The sequence below is a fragment of the Pagrus pagrus genome (genome assembly GCF_965226575.1).
Source record: "Pagrus pagrus genome assembly, chromosome: 17".
Taxonomy (NCBI): Eukaryota; Metazoa; Chordata; class Actinopteri; order Spariformes; family Sparidae; genus Pagrus; species Pagrus pagrus.
In genome coordinates, this window is record NC_140201.1 from 7,300,763 (window position 1) to 7,326,141 (window position 25,379).

At 41.9% G+C, this 25,379-nt stretch overlaps 2 protein-coding genes across 5 annotated transcripts; one reads left to right on the top strand and one right to left on the bottom strand.

The window, feature by feature from the left end:
* The first annotated feature begins 1,603 nt into the window (after positions 1 to 1,603).
* eva1bb (eva-1 homolog Bb (C. elegans)) lies at positions 1,604 to 8,842 on the top strand. Its single transcript, XM_084378737.1, has 3 exons — positions 1,604 to 1,836; positions 6,084 to 6,222; positions 7,784 to 8,842. The coding sequence occupies exons 2-3, from the start codon at positions 6,156 to 6,158 to the stop codon at positions 8,209 to 8,211; spliced, it is 495 nt and encodes a 164-aa protein (XP_084234863.1). The 5' UTR covers positions 1,604 to 1,836; positions 6,084 to 6,155; the 3' UTR covers positions 8,212 to 8,842.
* Positions 5,470 to 24,188, bottom strand: thrap3b (thyroid hormone receptor associated protein 3b). Of its 4 annotated transcripts, none has more exons than XM_084378734.1 (11): positions 23,821 to 24,188; positions 20,211 to 20,365; positions 17,172 to 18,002; positions 15,418 to 16,011; positions 15,161 to 15,297; positions 14,898 to 15,009; positions 14,712 to 14,787; positions 13,882 to 14,063; positions 12,928 to 13,159; positions 12,333 to 12,482; positions 5,470 to 6,162 (listed from the first exon to the last, which is right to left on the bottom strand). In XM_084378734.1, the coding sequence occupies exons 2-11, from the start codon at positions 20,330 to 20,332 to the stop codon at positions 6,151 to 6,153; spliced, it is 2,448 nt and encodes an 815-aa protein (XP_084234860.1). In that variant the 5' UTR covers positions 20,333 to 20,365; positions 23,821 to 24,188; the 3' UTR covers positions 5,470 to 6,150. The 4 variants fall into 4 exon arrangements, with proteins under 4 accessions (XP_084234860.1, XP_084234859.1, XP_084234861.1 ...); XM_084378733.1 differs by lacking the exon at positions 5,470 to 6,162 and adding an exon at positions 9,898 to 11,485; XM_084378735.1 differs by lacking the exon at positions 5,470 to 6,162 and adding an exon at positions 11,510 to 11,987.
* Between the last annotated feature and the right edge of the window lie 1,191 nt (positions 24,189 to 25,379).

A 25,379-nucleotide genomic window follows, 5' to 3' on the forward strand; every position in this document is an offset into this window, starting at 1 on the left:
CGACCAAAAAAACGAATCAGTTAATAATCACAGATATTTTTCCACTATACTTCAAATATGTTATCATTTAAATGATGCTGCTCAAAGCATATCTTCCAATATTTCACAACCAGTCAAAGAAAAAGAGAAAAAGCCAGAAAAAGAAAAACTTCATTTGTTCTTTTTTTTGTTTCCTGTTTTTCATCTCACGACTCTTGAGATTTCTCCAGTGACCCTCATGTTGGGAACCTCTGGATTTCACATTTCTGCATTTTATATCACAGTTTAATTTGTTTAAAGGAGAACTATGTAAAATTAGCTACTCAGAATTTTAATATATACAATATTAATGAGGTACTAATACAAACTCAAACATATTTATTTTTTCCATAACTGAATAAACAAGCTGTTCTCAGAGGAAAATAAGGTCCCCAGAACACTGTTTGAAGCTAGAAAGGTGGCAGGGTCCGCCACATATAAACAAAGTTAAACAGCATGAATTTGTGTTGTTCCTTTAAGGTCAGTTTGTTTACTTAGTTTGTCAACAAAGATCTTTCTGTTATGATCCACATGTCTTTACCAAAACCATGTGGTGCACTTTTAAATTCCCATTTAAGTAAAAGTGTTGTTGAGATTAAAATCTCTTTTTCAAGAGGAACCTAAGGCTAAAATGGCAGCATGAAAACATTGTCACAACTAGAATGGCACTCTAGCAGAGCGCATACCTCCGCCAAGGCCCAACTGTCAAGGCCCTTAATCCAATCAAGCCTAATTCAAAATCAAATAAATCATGTTTAAATTGGCCAGATCCTGATTTTTATTTGGATCTGCATCAAAAATTGTACTCACACATACACCAGCCACCTAAATACACCTTTTTCATCACGACTGATGCATTATTCCCTGAAGAATTAGCAAAAATGTGGAAAACTTAAAAATATTCCTGGATCTGTCCCTTCATCCAGATCTGCACCAGAAGTTAACCGGGTCTTTTCTGGGCTGAGACTCATCCTCCATCCAAGTTCTGTTGAAATACGTTCAGTAGTTTTTGTGTAATTACGGTTACAAACCAACAAACCAGCAAACAGACACGGGTGAAAACATAACCTCCAAGACGATATCCAGCTCAGATACAATCATAGACGGAAATGATGAAAATTAGTGTAAATTGGCGTAAAATTGAACTTGGAGTAAATGTACTCGATTACTTTCCCACCACACTGCAGCACCTGCTGGTTTCTGGTCTACGTGCCGCTCCACTGTTTGCTTTAATAAACTCTGTGTAACTCAAGTTTCCCCTCCCTCGAGGCTCAGATTAAAATACAAAGAGCTCAATTAATCCACGAGCCCCCTGAAGCGGCGCGGCCCCGTGCCCGCGGCAGCCGACCAGCTATTTCCTGTTCCACCCTGCCGGCTTCACAGTGAACAGACCTCAGTGTGGTGAGAGCGAGGAGAGATCACCTCCCTCTGGTCAGCAGTGTGGCAGAGCAACTCCAGTAAACTGAGGATTTTTAGGGCTTTTATTCTGGAGTGGTACATGAGTTTCACTTGTCTCCCAGGAAATGGAAACACCTCCTCCTCCTCCTCCTCTTCAACTCCAGTGAGGACCGTTAGAGTCTGGTCCTCCTCCTCTAGAGGATGACAGGGAGGGGATCTTAGTGGAGGGCTGCTCCAGCTCCGTCAGTCCAGCAGCTACATCAGCTCCTGACCGAACCTCTCACTGCATCTCTGTGCACATTATGGGATCTTATCCGAGTGTCGGCTGACGGAAAAAAGGTCAAAATCTACGTCAGATCTTTGTTTTTCAGTGGAAAGTTTGTGTTCATCAACCTGAGCAGCTCTTCATCCAGGAACAAGGTGAGTGATGGGCTGATTTCAGATGATCTGGTGTTTATCTTTTACCCTTTTTCTTCAATATATTTCATTTCTCTGTATATTAGGAGCTTTCTGACAGGAAAAATGTCTGAAGAAACTCAGATTTTTTGCAATTTCTTCAAGGATCTTCCCAAATATACCGCAGTCACTTTGTTGTCAGGCAATAAAAAAGGCAACAAACGAGTTTATTAGCAGGGTCTGCACCACAGACCATAAAATCCTTTACGGGCGCAGAAGCTTACAACACTTTTGATATAAAATCAGCTTTGTTTCATGTATTTTATTCACTTCCTCCTGCACTAGATGGTTTGTGACAGCTCTCCCCTGTCTGAGAGATGTTTAAACATTTAAAGGAAGCCGGGTCCCACTACTGTAAAATAACAAGTCTTTATTTTCTGTGGTTTCAGGTTTCATCTTTTGACTTAAGTGGGATTATCTAAGCAGGAAGTGTGGGAGGGTTGAACGGGAGTGCATTTTATGGGCTTACATAAACATCTACAGCTGCCGGGCTTTGCATGTGTTATAGTAAAAAAAAGTTGAGGAGTTATTGGACGTGTCTGGAAGCGTTAGGTGTTAAATCTGTCTGCCCCGAAGACTGCGGCTGCATAAAAATGGACATTTGTCTCCCTCTGGTATTTGTGCTGTTGCTTCCAGCTCGGACAGACTTCAACCACAAACTGCCTGTCGTGAAGTCATGAGGGGCGCTGCATAAAAATATATGTACAGTTTCATTCTGCAAGTGAGAAAAAACAGAACAAGAGTGTGGGTGTGCGTCTGCAAGGACACTATTTTTAAACTTATTATAGCGTTTGTTTGTACAGAAAAGTTGACTGTGGCACCGTCTTATCCCTCGCGTCTATGAATAAGTCATAAAACAAGGAGGATAAAATGTACTGCAATGGAAAACGTAGAAGGAATAAGATGTCACTGCACAACAACAAACCAAAAGAAACTTTAAAGGGAGAAAAAAGGTTTTAAAAAAAGTACTTTCTTACCGAGAAAGTTAAAAAACCTGTAAAAAAACCAAAACACTTTCATTCAATTTAGCTGTAATGTGTTAATTTGTGAGCTTCAGAGGTGCTAACACGCTGATTTTTATTTACCTCTGGGGAGAGCAAAGCTAGCTGTTCCAGTCTTAATGCTAAGCTAATCAAACTGGCTGCTGGCTGTCATCTTTAGCCAGAGTCAAGCTAACTGTTTCCCTCTTGTTTCCAGTCTTTACACTTATCTTAGCTATCTGGCTGCTGGTTGTAGCTAATCTTAGCTTAGCTATTTCTCCCTGTTTCCAGTAAATCTAGCCACATGCAACAATAAGTATATTTCCATTTCCAAAATGCATGCTTGAATGCCTATCAGTCTATAAAAAATAAATAAATAATGTCAATAAAATAAATAAAGGCCTAAGACTTGCTGGCAGCAACCAGGCTGGCTGTTTGCCCCTGTTTTCAGTCTTTATGCTAAGCTAAGCTAACTGGCTGCTTCATATTTAACCCTACATACATGAGTGTGGTATCAATCTTCTCAGCTAACTCTCGACAAGACAAGCGGACACATCCCAGATGTTAACTACGCCTTTAATAATTCAGATTGTAGAAAACATTGTCTTGTTATCTGCCGTGTGATCGATGCTACACGCTTGATAAGCAGTCTGATATGTGGGCACATGTAGAGCTACAGGGTGTAAAGGCCACTCTTTAATTAAAACAAACACTGTTTGACTTTACACAGCCTGAACTGAAAAAACTAAATTGCCCACTTATGTTGTTAAGGTCTGGGGGCAGCAAATTGAGGGTGCAGATGGAGTCATGCTTCTTCTGTCTGTGAGTTAAATGCCCAAACAGAAAGCAGTCGAGACCCAATCGGTTCCCATGAGTCAGTGGACCCTGAGTCAGCCACCAAAGCGACTATCGCTGTAATTAACCCCCCAAAGAAAATAAAAGAGAAAAGCCTCTAAGAGCACACTGCGCTCTGCTGCCAAGAGTCACCAGGATAAGGATCAGGGTGGGAGAGCGTCTCAAGCCCCCGGTGGCAGCGTCTGGAGCAGGGCATGGGCTTTTTTTTTTTTTTTGTTCTCCCTGGAGAGAAAAAAGCACCAGAAAGAAAAACATTTGGCTCCTACGCACATTGTTGTTGTAATGACAGGGAATGTGAGGGGGTGGGAGATATCAGTCATCGTGTTTACATCGAGCTTTACTGTAACCGTGGGACCATCTGCGACAGGGTTGCGTACTAAATCCAGCACTTGAGCCTCCTCTCGCCCTCAGGCTGTCAATCTCCATTAGGATCGGTACAAAAGTACAAAAATAAACATATTCAGGGGACTATTTTATCAGTAAGAAGTAGTTCCAGGTCGGTGGATAACCAAAACTAAAGAAGGACATTACTTCTGGAAAGACGTGTTAAATATCTGATTGTTTGTTGGTTCAACGCTTTGGCTCAGAAATCTCAACAACTTTTTGATGGATTTGCATGAAAGATTTGTGTAAACATTCGTTTTCCCCTCAGGAGGAATAATTAGTTTGGTTTCAATCATCCAATGAAGTATCTCAACGTCTACTTCATGAATGTACGTGACATTCATGGTTCCCAGAGGATAAATCCTACTGACTTTGGTGAAAACCCCGATTTTTCACTCACCATGAGGTTGATATTTGTGGTTTTGAATGAAGTGTCCTTTTCCTTAAGTGTCTCAAAATAACAAAACTTCTGTTATATATATTGTTGAGTTGTGGATCCACATTATCCCAAATAAATCTGAGTTTAGTTCAAAGTTTTGTTTGGTCGTCTTTTCCAGAAAACGTCTGGTATTGAGTCAGAAAGTGAGATAGGAGATCAGCAAACATGACTGAACGTAACATGAACACAACTTTAAGACATTTTCTTGTATATGAGTCACGTCAGGTAGATTTTCATCGACACTGGTGGTTTAACAATGAAGACGGTGTCATCAAACTGTCTTTTGTTTTGACTAAGACACATAACTTTTCATCTGTTGTCACTGGTATCTTCAGACGGATGACAGCAGTCGTTTATATGAGCTAACATTAGCGTGCTAACACACTGATGGTGAACCTCCAAACATCAGTAACGCTCTTGTAATACTGACTAAACCATTTTACACTAACAGGAAACACCCGTCCGTCAGTCGATGCACTGATGCATGTCAGCCACAGTGCGAGTTTGGGATGTCACAGCTAATTAAACTTCACAAATAGACATTATTGAATTGTTATTTGTGTGTTTTCTGAGGTGTCCCACGAGCTCTTTCAGCACCATCCACAATTATTTTTGATTTTTTGCAGCTGTGAGCAGATCCCCCGCTTCCTCGCCGCATTGTGTTTTGAGACGAGAGCGTCTGCTGACAGCAAACACACACAAAGATCAGGCTTTTTGGTATTCAGACCGACTCTTCTTATTATTGTCACAACACACTACCTACACAAAGCCTGCTTAGATGTAATGACAGTATGGGAGCTGCGGCTTTTGTCTTGTTTATACATCATTTTGTTATGATTTTCTAATAATGTGTAAACGGGTTATAAATTGGCATTTTTCCCCCTTTTCTTTTCGTCTTTATCATGAAGACGGCTGAAAAAAGGGACAGTTTGACAAAAAGGCTGCAGAAGAAAATCTATTAACAACTTATTAAACATTTACAACTGCAGACATGATGGATGATCGTCACCGTTCTTTATTAATCCTCGTCTTCCTACATTTATATACTTACTGCAGACTTATTATAGCAGGAAGCCAACAAGTATTTATTCATGGATTACTGTATAAACTGTATAAACCTCTGCAAAATAAACCAAAATGAAAATAAACTTTGTTAAGAGTTAGTTATTTGCAGGAACATGCGACACTCGTCATGGGAAAAAAAGAGAAAAAAACATTTCCTGGATGCCGGAAAGGAGCCTCCTCAGGCACCGATGCCATAAATATAAACATCCCTATCAGGCAGCGAGGGCCTCACGTCGTCCGAGCCGCAGGCCCGAGTGTAAAACACTTACGAGGAACACGATGTCCTTGTCTGTTGACCTCTGACCCCAGTTTAGATTGCAGGAATGATGGGTGGGGAAACACATTTTGTCAGGCTTCTGGCATCTGTTTGGATGAGCTCAGACGTCTGTTGTGGGTTAGAAAGTGACACTATTGTTCTCTCATCAAAGGGACGTTACATCAGATGGAAATATTAACACATATGTCAACTGTCTGCTTGTGTTTTATAGTGACGGGATCTGTCGCTGGTGGAGGAGTTCGGTCCTGGCGATGGTAGATATCTGAACCCTCAGTGAATCAGGATGGAGCCTGTTAAAAGAGACATGGAGCTGTTAAGTAACAGCATGGCGACCTACGCTCACATCAAAGGTAAAAACTCAGTGTGGCTATAATAAAGTTGGGCTCTGGACGCCCTGAGGGGGTCACAGGATGAATCACCAGTTCACCAGTGTTATCAGACTTTTCTCTGACCTTTTATGGCAAATACTGTGTAGTTTAATATCTTCAGGCCACTAAAAACTGTTAAATACATGTTTTTATGTTGAGTTAGGCGAGAAGACACAAAATATAAAGCTACCACCAGCAGCTAGTTAGCGTAGCTTAGCACAAAGACTGGAAACAAGGGAAACCAGCTAGCATGGCGACAACCAGCGCCTCTAAAGCTAACAAATTAACATTTTGTAGTTTGTTTAATCTGTAGAAAAACTTGGACAGTCAAGCTAGCTGTCGTTGTTTCCACTCTTTATGCCAGGCAAAGCTAAGGATGCTAGCTAACTCAGCAAGAAAGCGAATAGGCCCAAGTATATTTACAAAAAAATGGATAACTGGTCCTTTAAATTCGTTGCAGTCTTTCAAAAAATGTGATAAAAATAAGATATAACTTGCTGGTTGTAGTTTGTTACATTTGGACAGTCGAGCTAGCTGTTTCCCCTCTGTTTCCATTGTTTATGTGAAGCAAAGCTAGCCGCATGCTAGATGTAGCTAAGTTAAGAAAGCAAATGGTACATTTCCAAAAATTATTTACAGTTCCTTTAAATTCATAACTCTGTCCAAAGAAAGTAAAAAAGAAATAAGATGGGGTTGTTAGATTTGTAGGCTGCAGAGTCAAGCTAGCTGTTGCCTTCGCTAGGTGTAGCTAACGTAGCAAGAAAGCGATGTGTATTTCGTATTTGTTCGTCCTTGTCTGTACTCTTTCAAGACAGACTTAAAAATACAAACCTATCCACTAAAGGGTTGACAAGCCAAAGTACACTGGGAACCAAGCAAATCTCAACAGAAGACATTTCTCTTCAATAATTCAGTTTACTGTCTCGTCTGAATCAACTCGTCAGTGTCCTGTTTTCTCTGGCTCACAGCGCTGCTGTACTGCGACAGAGTATCTGCTCACATAGTTCAGATTCTGGTGCTCAAAAGTAGGCAGCAGAAAAATGATAGAGTACAGATTCACTTCTGTGGTATTGTGAAGTATTCAGATCACTTAAGTAAGAAAAATTCATTAACAATCCTACTTCAGTTTTAGTAGGTATTATAATATATGACATTATTAGATGGTTAATCCTGCTGGTGCTAATGATAATAAGCATTGTACTGTTGGAGATGTTTCCATGGTTTTCAACTTGTGGGTCAGCCTCCTCCAAAAGGTCGCAATATAAATGTGAGGGGCCGTGAGATGATCTCTGTGGTGCCAGAGAAGAAAAAACAAAGATCTGCTGTGTGTATCTGCTTTATTTGTTTTGGATTTTTCCCAAGTTTTTAGCTTGTTTTGTGAAATATTGGATAGTTTAACCTCTTTGTGTCTTTGGCCGTATCTTTGGTGGGACTGAAAAACAACTCATTGACATCTGAAATGTGCATTTTTCTGTATTTAAGTGATTGTTTAGTGATTGTTGTAACTGTTGTTGAGCTCTGTTGCGTTTCTCTGCCCACTCAGCCAACCCCGAGAGCTTCGCCCTCTACTTCATGATGGGCGTCTGCTTCGGCCTGCTCATGGCTCTTTGCCTCATGGTGGCCGGCATCGCCTGCAGGACTCGCCGCCACAGCCGACCTCCCCCTTCCCCCGAGAGGAGACAGCTGAAGGAGTCCAGCGAAGAAGAGGAGGACGAGAGTATTGCTGAGGAGGACGGGGAGGAGGAGGAGGAGGCGGGGATCCCTAAAGTGACAATGGGGCCCCTGAGTGATTGTAGCAGCCAGTCCAACGGTACTCTGAGGAGCGTCAACGTGTTCGCGTCAGCTGACGAGCTGGAGAAGGCGAGACGTCTGGAGGAGAGGGAGCGGATCGTCAGGGAGATCTGGAGGAACGGGCAGCCGGACATCCTGGTCACGGGGACGGGGACGATTGGACGAGTGCATTACCACTAACAGACACTGTGACTGAGCCCGAAACATCCAGCTCATAGACTGCAGAGGGCAGGACGGACTCGGTACACTGGACTGAGAGACGTTCATCTCGATTTGTACGGCAACCCGAAGTATTCAGTATTATTATAAGGAGCTGTGTGAAAAGACTTTCCCACCTTAAACCCCGCCAAAATAAAATTATAACACCCCTCTCCACTCTAATAGCTTTCATATAGTCCCAAAATAAATTCTACATTATGAAGTAAGTAATCAATACAGACAGAAAGTACAATATATCCATATTTTTAAACAATCTAACACGTTTTTACAATTCTTATTAATGTTATCAGATGTAATTTCATCCCGACTCCTTTCACGTGTTTACTACTCAATAAAAACCTTATAAAACAAAAGGAGGTTGAAATAAAATGTGATAATAATGAGCTTATTTCAAAATGTCAGTATATTTGTCTGTATTTATTCACGTGATTTGTTTCTGAATGTCTCATTATTTAATTGAATATCGAACACTTTTGTCCTCCGTAGACTTGTTGGCTTTTACTTTGCTCTGTGACGTGAGACATGTTTGACTGCAGCTCGTCTTTATTTACCAGATCTTTGCAACGTGAATAAAAGATAAACCACTTTTTTTCACCCTCTGTGATCATTTGTGTCAAACAACACACCCATTTGCTTTTCTTGACAAGAATTAGATGAGGAAATCGTCTGTATGCTAGGTTAGCTTAGCACAAATACTGGAAACAGATGGAAACAGCTAGCCTAGCCAAAGCTAGCTACACACTGGGACCTCTTGTGGAGTTGCCAGGCAACCAGCGTAGACAACAGGAAGTCATTTCTCAGGCAAAAGTGTCAAACAAGCCTGTTTTCTGTCTCTCAGATGTTACAGATCAGTTTATTTACGTCTTATTTCAGTAAACTGATTATGTTTGGATATTAAAAACGTTTTCATTTTTCATATGAAATTAATCTGTTCATCAACCAAAAGGAAGAACGTGATTATCTGGAGTCACAGAGTCAAACGTCTCTCATGGAGGAAGTCTCACGGTGGGATAATCTTCCCACAGAATCTCTCCAGTCTTTTCCCAGTGCCTCTGACCCCATCACTTCCTGTGTTTCCCCTTTCCACAGTTCCCAGTACCTCCCCTTCCCTCCCAGTAACTTCCCTCCCAACACTGCAGCTCTCTCTGTTGAAGACACGTCTGTTTAGATCCATGAAAGAGCCATTTACCTCAGCGCTACTGTAGATGTTACCAATGCAAAGCTTCCCCCCTCCCCGAGTGGATCCGAGCGATGTCCCAGGAGACGGTCTATTTTCTGTTGGCTGGATTTTTTTCCTCCTTGCGTCCATGAAAAGGCCGATTATGTTACAACTGGAGCGCTTGTGTGTCCAGTCGGCTGAATTGGAGATTGTTGTCGGATTCAGAGAAAACAAGTCTCAATACTGACAAAATGAGACACTCATGACCTGATGGTGTGTGACGAACAGTCTCAAGTGTCTTCAACAGCTCAAGACACATATTTAGCATAGTTTACCACCTCAGTGTTCGTGGGTTTTATAAGAACTGCCTATAAACATGTTTTTTAACGGAGATGTGTTTTCATAAAATGGATCATCAGATGTTTACACCTCCCTGTAGTCGATTAGGATTTCAGTGCATGAATAAAGACCCCAGTTTACAGCCAAGCTAGAAGTTACCAACACAAAACTTTTATACATACTGGCTTTTAATAAGATCAGAAGAAAAAAAATTGATGAATATTTTTTTACACAGACTGCAGCTGGGTACATGAGACCCCCAAACAATGATGTGAATCACAAACCATTCGACACAGTGGCCCGTCTAACATCTCTACAGTCCGAACATCTGTAGATCTCAGAGAACAACACACTCGCAGGTCACGTCGGCCCTGAATCCAAGAAAACTACTGAAAATTAAAAGACTTCAAAGTTCTTCAAAGGACAGTAAAAAAGTTTTTCAGCTTCAGATTAAAACAAAAAGAAGAAGAAGACGGTCCGACAGGTCCGTTCAGTACATGCAGTATGTACAGTCGAGAGTGGGACGAAGCAGCACGGTGAGAGTCGCACAACTAGTTCTGCTAGTTTGTGGCGACTCTTTTAAAAAATACACACTTTGACAACATGTTTTTAAAGGTTCAGGCTCCTCTCGTAGAAGACTACACCGCTGAGGATAACTACGACTGCTCTACTTTAAAAAAGGACCACGATCGGCTTCCCCAGATGTTAAGATTACAATAATTTAGGTCTTATAATAATCCTATTTCTTATTAAAAATCTAAATGATATGACAGAGAAAAAGGAGCCTAACACGTGTTTCTGGTGCCTATTCTTTACAATTTACACTCGTTTTAACCTGAAAACACTCACACACACGTAAAAAAATGTCTTCACTTCCTCGTGAGGTGAAAAAGCTCAGATGTTATTAGTGACGAACACCAATCGTTCAGGGGGTTCGACAGACTTTCATGTGAGATAATTTGACGATCGGGAGCCCTGAGCCCACGACTGATTGGTCCCGTGGAGCGAGGTATGAATCGAACATCGCATGCAGTAACATTAAAGATTTATCACAGCCCCAAAAAAACATAAAGAAAACAATGAAGTGGACATCGTCTAACGCCGTCCTACACCGACAGACAGTTTGAGCTCTCGTAGCGGGGGCTGTGCCTTCAAACACGTCACTGTATTATTATTTTCTAAGGCACAAATACATTTTTTTTCTCTCGTACTTTCCGAGAATATTAATCGTTGAACTTTGATGCCTCAGTTTTTTTCTCTCCCTTAAAAAGACACAATGAAGTCGACCAGCTGCAACAAAAAGAAAAACTCACTGTCACATAAAAAAAAAAAAAAAAACTTTCTGAAATTAAATCTCACGTACAAAAGTAACAAGAGTGCACCTCTTCTTCACCGAGTCAGTTCTGTCGTCACTTTAACCGTCAGAAAACATGAAATGACTGAAGGGAAACAAAGACTAACCCCGTCACCAGCACTGTAACCGTTCATGAAGATGATGCAGCGAGTGGTTTACGGCTTCAGGGCGGAGGGGTCGCCGGGATTCTTGGTTTCTTTACGTTCTACTTCCATGTTGTCGTCGCCCATCCCTCCCTCCTCTCCCCCCTGAAACATGTCGTGGGTCCACTTGGGGCTGCTGCCTCCTTTACGGTAGACGAAGCGTCCTCGGCGAGCCGGGAAGGAGCCGCGGCCTCGTCCACGGGTGTCGATCCAGGTTTTCTCGCCATCGCGGTCATCGTGCTGAAAGGGGGACAGTCCAGTCAACTCTGAACGTAAAACTACTTGATACTTATTTTAGGGATCGACTCATGCAGTTCTGTCAGGGCGCCGATTATAATTTATTTACTCTTCACCCCACTACATTTATTTGATAACTTTAGTTCGTCAAAAAAATGCAAAATTGTTTGAATAAATGTCCAAAGTTTTATGTCCAGAGCTGAGAACCCTCCTTCAGTCAATATCACAGCCTTTACTCTGGTCAAAGTTATCAGATACTTCCCAATAATTAGTGATTTTACTACACTACAGTTCATAAAAGGGTCTTTTAGGGACAAACAACTGGTTTCATTTTGCTGTATTGTGGTAAAAAACCTCCATAAAGTCAAACGTATGGGAGCCTAAGAAGCTGAAGGTTCAGTCAGTCAGTCAACAACTAATCTACGATGTAAAACTGGACAGAAAATAATCTTTAAAAAAGGCAGTATTGCTCCCGTGAGGCTGTTCCAGTCGACGTATTTCATATCTGGGTGTGAATCGAAACCAAAAACAAGTCAACCACAGATCTCGGGGGAAATAATATCCTTTGTTATTATTTATGAAGAGTTAAACCCCCTCAGCCTTTTTCACAGCAGACATTATGACATGTCATAGAAGGAAAAGGTGTTACTTTCAGCATCAACAATGACTCTCAGTAAACCACGACAGTGTGACGGTGAGTCAGCATGAACAACACCAGGCCTCTGAATCTGAAGCCGAGAGATCAGCCCTCATTTATTTCATTATGACTTCATTTCTACTGTGACATGTCAGAATGACTTCAGTGATATTTTTAGGGGTGCTGAATGAACGAGAAGCGTCAGAGACTCACCAGGTAATACTTCCTGCTCTTGGGCGTGTATTCAGGGTCCCACTCCTCCTCTGGAGGGCGCACTGGAGGATTTGTATTGGCAGGGTTTCCATTGCTGTTGTTGCCTGGATAATTGCCCCTGTTCCACCCTCTGCCTCTCACTCTGGGGAACTGAAATCCAAACAACAGCTGGATTTAAACCTGCCCGCGAGGGACGAACACACTTTCCACAATAAGATGGAAGAATATTTTATACACATGAGTTCAAGTCAGAGTCAAAAGTCGACCCAGAGACGACGACAGAACACACAAGTTAAAGCCATACTGATGGAAATCAAGGCATTTGTTTAGTGATGAGGTGAGTTCCGCTTATTTGCGCTACATTACCTTAATAAAAATCAGGTAGTGCATGGGAATATGTATGACAGTGTCATCATCATTATCATCATCATCCACATTATGTTCCTTAGCATTAGGAGGAAGGAACAGAGCAGAGAAGCGTAGTCTACTGTGATGCCATTAGGACAGAGAATTGCAAGAAGATGAGATGTCAGTACCTCAGTGAAACCAAAACAAATACAGCAGAAGAGATGAAGAGAGGCGGACAGGAACTTACAAATCCACGGCCTCGGCCTCGCTCTGGGTTGTGGCCCTCGTAATCTCGAGGGGCTCTGTCTGGGGGCCCGCTGTACTCCCGTGGAGGGTAACGGGAGTGAGTGTAGCCCTCCTCCGAGTGCTCCATCCCCTCCCCCATGTACTCTTTACCTCTGAAAAGTGGAGGGTAAGGGGACGGAGAGGAGGAGGAGGAGGAGGAGGATGGAGAGCGATCCCTCTTCTTTTTACCCTTCCTGCGAGCACAAACAGAGGCTGGATGTGAGCGGCATAAAAAAAAATAGAGATTTACAACAAAAAAGTTTGAAGGTTTTTGAGTGGTTACCATGGTTACAGGAGACATGAACGTAGCTTAGGAGCAGAAATTTCCTCCGCTCTTAAACTATCGTCTGAATATCTGAGCTGTTTTTCTACGTTTAGCGACAGGAGGGCTTTAATTTTGAAGGTACTCAGGAAACGTGATGTTTTTCGTCTATCTTCATTTACCACACCTTCTTAACCGTCACTATATGGACATTCAAAGACTTTCCAGGCCAAAATCCTTCAAATTCAAGGCTCTAACACGTCATAGTTTGAGACACCGATCACAGATAATTTCTGATATAACGCTGAGAATTTTATGAGGCTCACAAACAACAATTAGCACTTCCAAGAAGCCATGGCCATCTATATCTCTTTCCAAAAAGGACTTGATTTTTTCCCTCTAAAGTTGACAATCTTTCAAGGATTTCAAGGACCCGTAAGCCTATTGCTCTATGATCTTAGCGGCACCCATCTCCTTGCAGTGTTTGGTTGTTTAAATTATACATTAAGTGTGAAAAGAAAAAGAGCTGATGAGGTTTAAAGTGTGTCTCACTCCTCATGTCCCCTCTAACAACAGTAACCACTCCTCGGACGCCTCTCAGTCGAGGTATGAACTGTGTCGACCTCTAGTGGCGACACCGAGACGATAACGTACTTGGATTTCTTGTGGTGTTTCCCAGATTTCTCAGAGGACCTCTCTCTGCTCGGTCCTCGGGAGCCTCCGGGGCTCCTGCCCCCTTCGCGCTTGAAGTCGCGCTCCTTCCCAGCAAACCTCTTACGCCTTTCAATATCCAGGCGCAGGTCCATCACGTCGCCTTTGAACTTTTGACTTGGATCCTGCAGAGACGTGTGTTTGTTAGCCACGACAGCAACCGTTTAAAACTCTGATATTGGAAATTTTTGAATGAATGAATCAAGCGCACATTTTCCCACAGATTCAAAAAAATGCTCTGGTTCAGACAAAACATGTATAAGCATTGAGTTCCCTCGTGTGGTGAAGACATAATGTGAAGTTATTACAGATATTACATTACACATGACATGAAACACTATGTGTGGAAGATAAATAATAATACAAACTGCTCATTTCTTAAAACATCAATATAAAAGTATTTGTGGAAACCAGCAGCATGCATGTAGCTCATTAAAAGAAACATAATTTCACAGTTTGTTGTGGCTTGATTTTTTTTCTTTTTAGAAAAAATACTTACAAGGTAAAGGCACTGATAAGCGTCCCTTGAGAGGCTTGGACTCAGGATCTTAATTCACTTCCTTTTAGCCTTTGCTTGGGTTCGTACATACCCAATCAATAACCATATCTCATAGGCTGGGGGGGCTTGCTTGGCACTTACAAAACACAATTGGGCTCTTTTGATTTAGAAATATGCATCCTTTGAAAGAAAAGCACAAAGCTGAACACTGCTGTTTTAGATCGTCTCAAATTTGCTTGTTCCAAATACGTCAAATCTGAAAAAGGCTCGTCACCTTGTAGCTCGTCTCGTCCATATCGTCAAACAGCTGAGAGTGCCTCTTAAAGGCACTGGGGGAAACATCGATTCTCCTGAGAGAGGAGGGAAAGCTCTGATGTCAGTCGGCAAAGATTATGAAGATACTGAACGATTAAAGAAATGAATAAATGACTTTTGATCAGATGTGAAATGTTTTAGATACCTGTGGATTTCTGGGCTCTTCCTTGGCTTCCTCATTTCTACCTCAGCAGCTTTTCTTTGGTACAAGGCAAACCGCTCACTTAAAGTCATGTTTGAGGATTGGAAGTGTTGAGCTGCGAATAAAGAACAAAAAACCATCGTTCCACATACAGCGGCAACAACTAACCAAACATATTCACGTAATGAAATGTCCACTGGGTCTCGTCCAAGCTGTCCTGCTTTCTTGTTACCTTGAGGACAGAAGCGGCACAGGTCATACTCTACCTTTGATGTAGTGGACAATCGAGACTATGTGCTGAGCAAACAGCTCAGAGGGGCTGCGACGGAGCTGTGCCGACTGAATGTGCTGGAAAATGGAACGAAACTCTGGATCTTTCTTAGTGGGATTGAGCAGAGAAGAGCTGAGAGAGCAGAAGAAGTGAAGAAACGTGGTTAAGACGAGATTTACAAGCAAAACCACCATATGACCACCAACACAGTAATATATCAGTGTTAATATGAATGACTGTTTCTACACATACCTTGGCATTTCATCTAAAGAACCAATTTTGTGTTCAAATTCCTCCCTTGATGAAGACAGCTGTCGTACAGGTGACTCATCGCGTGGAGGGAAAGCTCCGGGGAACAGCGGCCGCTCCTTCTCTCTGGAGGTTGTGGGAGGGGACGGACTCCTTCTGGCCTTCTCCTTCTCTTTCTTCTCCTTCTTCTTGGACTTCTCCTCTTTCTTGGAGCTGTGCTTGCGGCTTCGGTACAGCTCCTCCTCTATGTCGTCTATGGGCTCCGCCTCCTCAGCATCTCTCCGGCTTTTCTCTTTAACCGACGGGTAGGACGTCGGATAGCTCGGCTCATCGCCCCACTTCCCGAAAATGTCCCGAGCTGTGAGGGTGGTTTTGACCTCGCCGTCCTCCTCCATGTCCCTCTCTTTGAGCCCGTGAGACTTGAGGAACTCTTCTTCTCCAGCGTCAAAGAAAGGCAGGGTCTTGTCTTCCTTGGAGTCGCTGAAAGACGAGATGTTGAAAAGTTCGCCGGACTTGCTTCCTTTCTCTCGCTCTCGGTCCACGGTGCCCTGCTCCTTTTCAGCAGCCTGTTTTTTGTTTTTATTCTCAGCCAAGAACCTGAAACAGAGAAACAAACTGAGCTTTAGTACCTGCAGAGTTAGGCACACGACTAATGTGGTTATTTTGACAATAATGTTTTACAGACTGAGATGAGCAACGCAAGAGAGAAAAACAAGACACAAGTACAACATATTCTCACAAACTGAAAGAGAAAATGTAAAACACATCAGGGATGGGCATGCAGGCAAAAACACGGCATTTATAATTTATTTTCTAATTGAATTTTTAACTTCTTTTACTTATTATGTGCGTGTTGTGATATAATTCTGTTGCACCAGTTTAATAAAACACTGCAGCTGATGGTGAGTATAAATACCAACATGGAGGCTGCATCATCTGACCTAGAGCAGTGAGCTTTTTATTCTGCGCACCTCAACTTCAGCTGATTACAGACAACCTTTCAAAATAAGAGTCCCACATAAAACAGTACAAACTGCATAAATGCACATAAAGGAGCACTTTTCGAGATTTGTCTGTTTGTTTAACCTGGTAACGTTTTGGAGAACATGTACGAGTTATTTAACAGTCAATGTTTAACTATGAATTGAGGTTACAAATATGTTTGTGTATCTGTCTATTATAGTTCTGAGAGATAAAGAAAATCGGAATTGGCAGGTCAGACTCAAATTTTTGACTTTTATACCCATATCCTGGCCTTAAAATCTGAAATCAGACACTTACAAATGATGGAAGTTCACCTTGAAAAGCTAATTTATACGAAAAATGTTTTCTATAAATAATGGGGTCTTCTTTGAAATTTAGCCTCCTTCATTTCCCCAAGCAAATTAGTTCCTCAGATTTTCTCCTGGTTTTAATCTCTATATTGATAAATTTGAAAATAAATAAATAAATAAATAAATAAAAGCCCATCCCTAATGCCAAAAGTACAGACCAGGGTTCAAATTGTATTAATTATACTCACGTATCAACCACCGTCTCATACAACTTCCTCTCAGCGCACAGAAAAGGCGGCTACATTTTCAATGCACTTAAAATCAGGAGTCTTATGATTTCCTTTTTAACCTGTATTCTTCCAAGGAGCTTTGAAAAAGGCTAAACATGTTTGAAAGAAAAATAAGGTTCATAATTTGTTAGGAAAATTAAAAAAGAAAATAATTTAATTACATTAAAATAACTTAAAAAGGTAACAAACATACTTTTTGAAGGCGGCAGAGATCATAGTTTTATCTCCGCCTTTGGCGTCTTCCTTTGAGAAGAAGCCGAAGCCGCTGAAGGAGGCGGTTTGTCCCGACATTGTGGGGCTCTTCGCTGGAGGGGACACGCTGCCGATGGTTTTCCACAGAGGACCGCCGCTCCCGGGACCTTTGCCATCGTCGGAAGGATCCTCTTTCTTAATGTCTGGGCTGGTTCGTTTAGGACTGGTGTCGTAGTCGATCCATTTACCTCCCGACACCTTCTCGATGGCGCTGCCTTCTGCTGCCTGACCTGGCTTCTCTGTTGGGCCTTCTGCTAACTTGTCCTTTGTATCCTTGGAGCCAGGCTTGCCCTTGCTGCTGCGATGACGTGGCGAAGAAGACCGGGACCGCGAGGAGTAGCTGGAGCGCCTGGAGCGTCGAGATCTCCCTGAAGACGAGCGGTCAGAGTAGCGGGAGCGGCTCCGGCTGCCTGAGCGCTTCTTGGGTGTGCGTGAACGTGAGCGCCCCCTCCTGGGGCTGTGTGAGTGGTGGTCCTGGTCATGGTGGCGATCGTGCCAGCCTCCTCCTCCACCTCCACCGCCACCGCCACCACCACCACCACCACCACCACCCCCACCCTGCCAATTGGACTTGTAGCCATAGCCGCCTCCTCCTCCCCTGTTCTGGTAATGGCCCCGTTGGTAATAGCCTCGGTTTCTGCCACGGTAGTGGAAGGGCCTCCGATAGCCACGGTTGTAGCCTCTGAACCCTCCTCTGTTGTTCTGATAGTCCCTGGTGGGATAGTTTCTGTAGGACGGAGAGTGAGACCGAGAGCGGGAACGAGACCTAGAACTGGAAGAGAGGGAGAAGATAGAAAAAGAAAGTTAGTGAGGGCAAAGCATGTGGCGTGGCACAAAGTTCAACCTTTCAAGTCAAGAACCACTCAGTCTTCACATTTAACAGATTGTAGCCATAACAGACTCTTTTGAAGAACGCTACATTAGTGAAAGGTCAAGGACCGACAACATCAGCTGACTGTGAACACCAGACTAAAAACAGTCACAACATCGATTAAGCTAGACCTTGTTATGAGAGTTTCTTTGTCAAACTGTTCTCGAGGGTCAAGAATGAACCTTCAAGCTGTTTTTCTCTCGCTGTTAAGCTGACGTAAAAAATGAAAAATGGATTTCTTTATTCAGACACAATGGTTAAAGGCTACACTTCAGGATTTGCTGCATAACAACACACCAACAGTAACGACTGCTGCAGACCATCAATGGATGCTCCTACGTTTTGGGATTTCCAAGAATTTATCTTCGCGCAAAAAACACCAATAGATACTGAAAGGATAAAGAACAATTGTATATTTATGAGCTAGTTTCTTACTGATTGATGCTGAGTTGATTAATCCAGACAATAATTGGAGGGTTACTAGACGATCAAAATAATTGTCAGTTTCATCCCATATTAAATTATAAACTCAGAAGAAACCATTTTGAATGTTAGGACTGATAATTCAGTTATCTGACCAGCAGACTCAAAACAGCACCGTCTTACTCTTTTACTGTAGTAACCTTCGAGATGTAATCTTGTTTAAAAAGAATATATACATTCCTGTTTTTGTGGAGGTTTACACAATGTCCCCTGATTGTATAAAGAACATATTTTGGGCATCCTTGACAAGAAACGAGACCTACTAGAGACCAACTGCTGTCCATGTGATTATCACATCAACAGGGGGCAGCGTAAGCTCAGTCTTGCATCTCCACTGAGCACAGCCGGCTCTCCTATGCTGGCTCGGAGGGTCTGTGAGTTGCTCTTTCATTTATTAGGTCATTAAGTGACATAAATGTAAACGAAAAACTTCTACATACTGTCCCATGATTTAATGTGAGTCCACATGGAGACAAAAGACACGATGACATCATATCTGCAGCTTAAAACAGCAAACTGCAGCTTCACTTCTGAGAGACTATAGGTAATTTCCAGTTAGCAAACCTAATACAAAACACAATCTTTCTATCCAAGAGAAATGGAAAGCAGCATGTAAATTCTCAGATTTTTAGGAGTGCGACATTCACTTAACAATATCAACCCTGCACATGTCCTGATGAGCAGTAACGTCACTGACAAAACCATCATAATTCAACTATATCAATGTAAAACAGATTTATCATTTCTCTGCTTACCCCTTAGACCTTTTCATTGGGACAGAGCTGTTCGAGACGAGGCTGCAGTACAAATAAAATGCAGTGAACTCCTCTACGCAGGACAGCCGGTGTCGCCTTAATGTTTATGCTCAGCGAAGGTTACACCCAGGACACAACCTGCTCTAATCCACACCGTGAAGAGGATGTGGAGGGGGAGGGAGACGCGGCGAGGCCCAGAGTACTTGCTATCTACTCCTTTTTTGCTTAGACAATCATTGACATGCAGTGAAGCAATGCTCTTCAAGTAAAAAAATCCACTCCAACAGCACACTGTCTGTGAAGTGCTCAACCTTTGAGCTTCAAACACAAGCATGCAGTTTCGTGTAAACGAGGCAGCTGCAGTGGGAAGTGCTCCTTTATTTACATAAAACACCATACTGGGTATGTTGGTTGACAGAAAGTGTAACACATGTCGTAAATACAAATGTTGGTGTTTCCTGAAAAGACAGTAAAGACGAGCTGATGCAAATTGTTTCACCCACGCAGGAAAAATGTTATGCAAATTGAGAACAAACCTAGAATGAGTAGGGCCCAGACAGACAACAGTTAGGAACCAGCTTCAGGTAAAATTTGAGTTTAACAAGAGTTAACTGAAAGAAACTCTGAACATGGTTTACACAATATTAGGTCTCATCAAAAATATTTATTACAGCGTTCAGTGAGTTTCAGCCACTCTTGGGGGGTCTAGTGTGTATCTACTCCGTGTAGCTGCTCTATAATCACTGTACAAAATTGTCTTCCTTAATTAATTTGACAAAAATTCATCAGTCAAACCCTGCTGAATACACACACAAAACAGCAACAATGAACAGTTGGTTTAATGTGAGAAGAAGAAAATCTCTGGATTTACCTATAGCGACGTTTTCTGGATCTTGAGCGGGAGCGGCTTCTGGAGTGAGATCTGGAGTAAGATCTGGATCTGGACCTTGATCTGGAGCGGGACCGAGCTGGAGAACCTGGAGCTTTTGACATCTTCGCACTTAGGCCAGTACAACTTTTCCTTTCCTTGAAAAAAAAATTAAAGACAAGAAAACTTTTCAAATTTATTGGTTATACAGTCAGATTAATGCAAATGATTCGCTTGCGTACAGAATTTACTTACTCAACGTTCACTGCATGAATTAAACCGATACCAAAGATTATGTTGAGCAAATTATGCAATTAATAAAAAAAAACTCCCCTGTATCCATGAATATTGAACAGCTACATATTTCCATATCTTCAAACTTTGTTTTAGTGCTGTGTCAGCGCTGGAGAAATGTCTGGCTCAGCCCATTATCTTTCCGGTGTGGGGGCAAATCCTTAGCCTTGTTTGTATTTCTTTAAAACCCAATCACAATCGTCTTGGGTGGCGCAAAGCCCAGAATGCAGCGATGGTGCCCATGCAAAATACTGAGCCAATGGCAGGCTTATACCCACAGCCTCCTCCCTGCGTGTCTGACTAGCCCGGGACTGGACAGAGTACATTACACCTTGTCACAACCGTCAAGACCCCAAGCTGCCCCTAAAGCCCCACATGACCTCGAACTGTCAGGAAAAAAAGCAACGGTAGCACTCAAGAGGCCACCGGGTTAGCTCCAAACTGCAGCAAACAGCTGGAGCAGCATGTAAACATCTGCACATGAGCCGGCAGCGGTGTGAGACAGGCTTAGCTTCTCTGCACCTAGATGTGAAGGCTGTTGCTCAACAGGAGTATCACTGGCTCAACATCAGACACAATTCAATCAGATTAGAGCGGCTGTGACACGATGACCCTTGTAAAAAATTAACCCAAAACATCTGATAAGATTCGGTGAAAATACAACAAAATATGCAACAAGACTAGTTAGAGCTACACAATCGGCTCAGCCATGTCAGTGTAAAATACTGTATAAACAGTCTTTGGGTCGGGAGCCCCCGTCTCTCATTTCCTGTCATCGGTCTACTCTTGCTCTACTCTCAAAATATACACAGTCTTTTGCAGATGAGTATACAAATAAGTGCCGTTATAAAGGGGGACAAACATAGTCCTAAAATTTTGATCTGAAAATCATCAATACCATCATGATTAGTACAAGCAAACTTCATACAACCGTTTCCCATAATCTGATTACAATTCCCGACAGGTCTGACTTTAAGTAGGTCAAAAAGCACAAAAGAGACCCAACCAAGCAACTCAAAGCCTTTATTAGGTACTTTTGTTTTCTTTTGTAAAAAGGGTCCAAACTCGATATCTTCCATTGAGTAACTCTTTATTATTTCACGGCTCCGTTACATCATGAAATTCAACTCATGGGTAAACAAACATTGCTTCAGTTGAGTGACCTTAAGTCAATCAGTGTCTGTGTCAATGCCTGGGGGAAACAAACTAGTGAGTAAACACTGACCGAAAATGACGATCTCAGAAAGCTCTGATATCTGATGTGTTTACTTGAGGCGAGAACTCATCTCTTTGAAAGAAAACACTAAATCTCCTCAGATGCACTACAAAACTCTTATTTGATACTAACTTGTTATATTCTTTTTGGAAATCAATAAAAACAACATTCAAAGAAAATAAACATTTCTCAGAATTGAAGAAGGCAATTAGAGAGTCATCATGGCATCACTTATTTCCATTCATGTGAGCTGCTCCAATTAGGGAAAGTATGAATATTAAATCTACCTTTTTTAAATGTTTTTATTTTAACAGCTGAAATGGAGCAACATTTGTCTATGTTGCAGCCTTTTATTTACCCAGATATTAAAGTAAATGCCTCAAATAGTTTTTTCAAAATGAAAATCAGAGTCTCTTACAAAGCAGTAAGCAGCCCTGGAGCAGGTTGTTGCTGGACTGCAGTCCAGCGAGCAGATTGTTTTTACATCCACAAGGACGTCTTAATGATGAAAAGGCAGCGGTGACGTCAATCAGCCACTCTAACGGTCAAGTCGTAGTCTGAAGTATTTTGTTCAAGATTCCCTTTGTGAACCGAACGAAATGCACAATCAAGCAAAAGAGGATTTTTTTTTATTGAATGTTGTGCAGCCTGTTTTTCATGTCATGTTTGAAGGGACAACAGTTGCTATGTGCCAAACAATGGTTGCTACGTGTTCATACAGGGTTTCAGGACACTTGACACCTAGGCCAATCTGGGGCACAAAAGCCCCTAAATGCCACTCTGCTGAACCTCAAACTTTAAGCACACATGATTAAGACAAGCAATACTTCTTTGCGTGCCTTGGTCCCCCAGATTTTTAGGCATCTAAACCACTTAAATCCTGTGTTAAGGGAGGGAAAAATCTGCCTCTTTTCTAATCATTTTAAATGTAAAATTAGCAGTTGTACGTCTAAAATTCTCAACAATCAGGTGAGAGTTGTGCAAAGTAAGAGAGACATGCCTTATAATAAGTTATTCATAGCATCATCTGCAAAAGCCCCCACAGACTTCACGAACACCCTGAATAATAATGAGAGGTGCATCAGTGAGTTAACTTTCACAACATTATCCAGACTACTGTGTGCTACCAAAGCTGAGCTCTTCCTCCAAATTCAAAACCAAACAGGAAGTGAAACTTAGCAAGAATAATTTGGAGGAGTTTCTCCATTTCATCGGTCCATGCTGTCTCTGACCGTAATGAAGGAAACGTGTGCAGCACCACCCCCTGCAAACATCTAATACAACTGAAGTTGACATGTACTGAAATGCAAATATGACTAGTTGTAGAACTGGCTCTAGTTTAGACTGAAAAGCAGTCGGGGTGGTTGTGTGGCCTGGTGTCAGCTGAGGTGTCCGCAACATACAACCACAGATAGCGTGGAAATGTGTGTGAAAATTGCAAACCGGAAAGGCCCCTGACAGCAGCCACTAAACTGGTTTGTAATTGCTCAAGTCAAAGACAAATGAAGCTTAAAATTAGTGATTAGATAATGGTTAAGTCTTGAAAGTGCACATTGATCCATGTCTGTTATGGCATAAAATGTAGCCTCCAAAATGTAACATCAGATAGCTGTTTAATACAACTATTGCATGTGTATTCACCCCAAAAACAACTTCCCTCCACTTGTCAGGGGGGAAACACTTCACCAGCACAAGTCACACTGTGTTTACTGCGAATTCTCTTTGTTTATTTAGTTAATTTCCTTAATAATCACTGATTAAGGCTGTATGCTAGGAGGCAACATATTATAAGGTTACTAATGCACTGCAGAGAAAATGCTGCCACTGAGTAACACGTGAACAGCAAACACACACAAAATATAAATAACTACAGACAACATAATCTCAACTCTATTTAGTCTGTTTCCAAAAGGTGCAGTTGCAAGGACACACACCACAACCATGCAATCAATACTGAAGTCCCAATAAAACTGCATATCGATAACGCTCCTGAAAGCACTGCCGTTTAACGACATGCTAAACATTTAACGTGCTCCAATCTTTTAACTGCAAGCTAACTTCAACTTTCAGCTGAGCTACAAGACAAAACCAAGTTGCATTTACCTTTTCCCCGTCGTCACAAGACCGGACGAGGGTCGTTTTTGTTAATAAACGTTGGCAGAAGCGGAGCAGCCTTTGAGGCCAAGCCGTCTGGTGGTCTGGTCCCTCCTTCCTGGTTCTACTGTACGCACCGAAGCGGATGTTAGCAACCTAGCTAGAGCCTAGCTAGTTAGCAGTTAGCAACGCTTACGGGACACACCGTGGCTTTACAAGAGGCCGTGTGTTCTGGTAACTGCACCGCGCTCCGTTAAATGTATCTGAATGTATTTTTTAACCGTCTTAAATGACAGTTTTCAAAGATATCGAGATTTAACGGTAAGTTAGCCTGGCTAACGCTCGACAGAAACTGTTAGCTAACGAGCGTTACGCTCAAATCACGCGAGACTTTGTGTGATTTGGTGTAGATGTCCAGGGGGAGTGGGTCAGGTTTCCCCAGCAGAGTCTGGAGCTCATTATCTCGCCTATTTCTGTGTTTATTCTCGCTGCACCACCTGTGGCACTGGCACATAGCAGGATTATTGTCCCCCGGGGCAAAACATAAGGCAAGGCAAGTTTATTTGTATAGCACACTTCAGACACAAGGCAACTCAAGGTGCTTTACAAGGGCATACAATTACATTAAAAGACATTAAAAACAAGTAGGAAGACATTAAGAAACAAAACAATTAAAACAAGTAGGAGAAATAGGAAAGTAAGCTAAGATATAATAGGTTTAAAAGAGACAAGACTAATTGACTGACAGTAACATAAGCTGCTGGGCCCTATGCAGTCCCTGTTCTCCACCCCCTATGTACATTTGTCTAAAAACAAATTACTTACAGGCCTAAATATGCATTGATGTGCACACAATATCAGACATACTGATGGTACATAAAACTACATTTTGACAAAGGGCCTCTATAAGATAAGTATAGTCTTCGGTCTATTAGAAACAGGCCAGAACCTCTGGTGAAAGTGACCATTAACTGGAAAATCTATTTGTAGATTTGGCGAATGAATGTTAATCAGAAGGGAAATATCTTCTTTTACTGATTTTTCTTTTTATGCCTAAACAAACTAAATAAACAAACTGTCTTTATTTACATGGATGTTTTACTTTGTTTATATGTGGCGGACCCTGCCACCTTTCCAGCTTCAAACAGTGTTCTGGGGACCTTATTTTCCTCTGAGAACAGCTTGTTTATTCAGTTATGGGGTATTATTACCTCATTAATATTGTAAACCGCTCCAATAACATAGGAAACAGGTTTTGAGAAGGACGAAAAATGTATTGAATAAAAAAATGGATATGTCTGGTTCTGCTGTATTGATTTTGATCTTTTGTTTGTCCATAATGAGTCCAGCTTCCTCTGAAAGTCTTCATGTGTCTATGCAGTCGAACTCCACAAGACCTGTGAACACACTTTTATGCCTAAAATGAGTGGAGTTACCCTTTAAGGCCCTTAACATGTCCTTTGGTGATGTGTATTGACGGTTCATATCCTGATATTCCCAAACAAACTGGGTCAGTGAATCTACCATCAAATGAATGAACGCCATTTTTGTTTGGTCTTTGTTGTTAT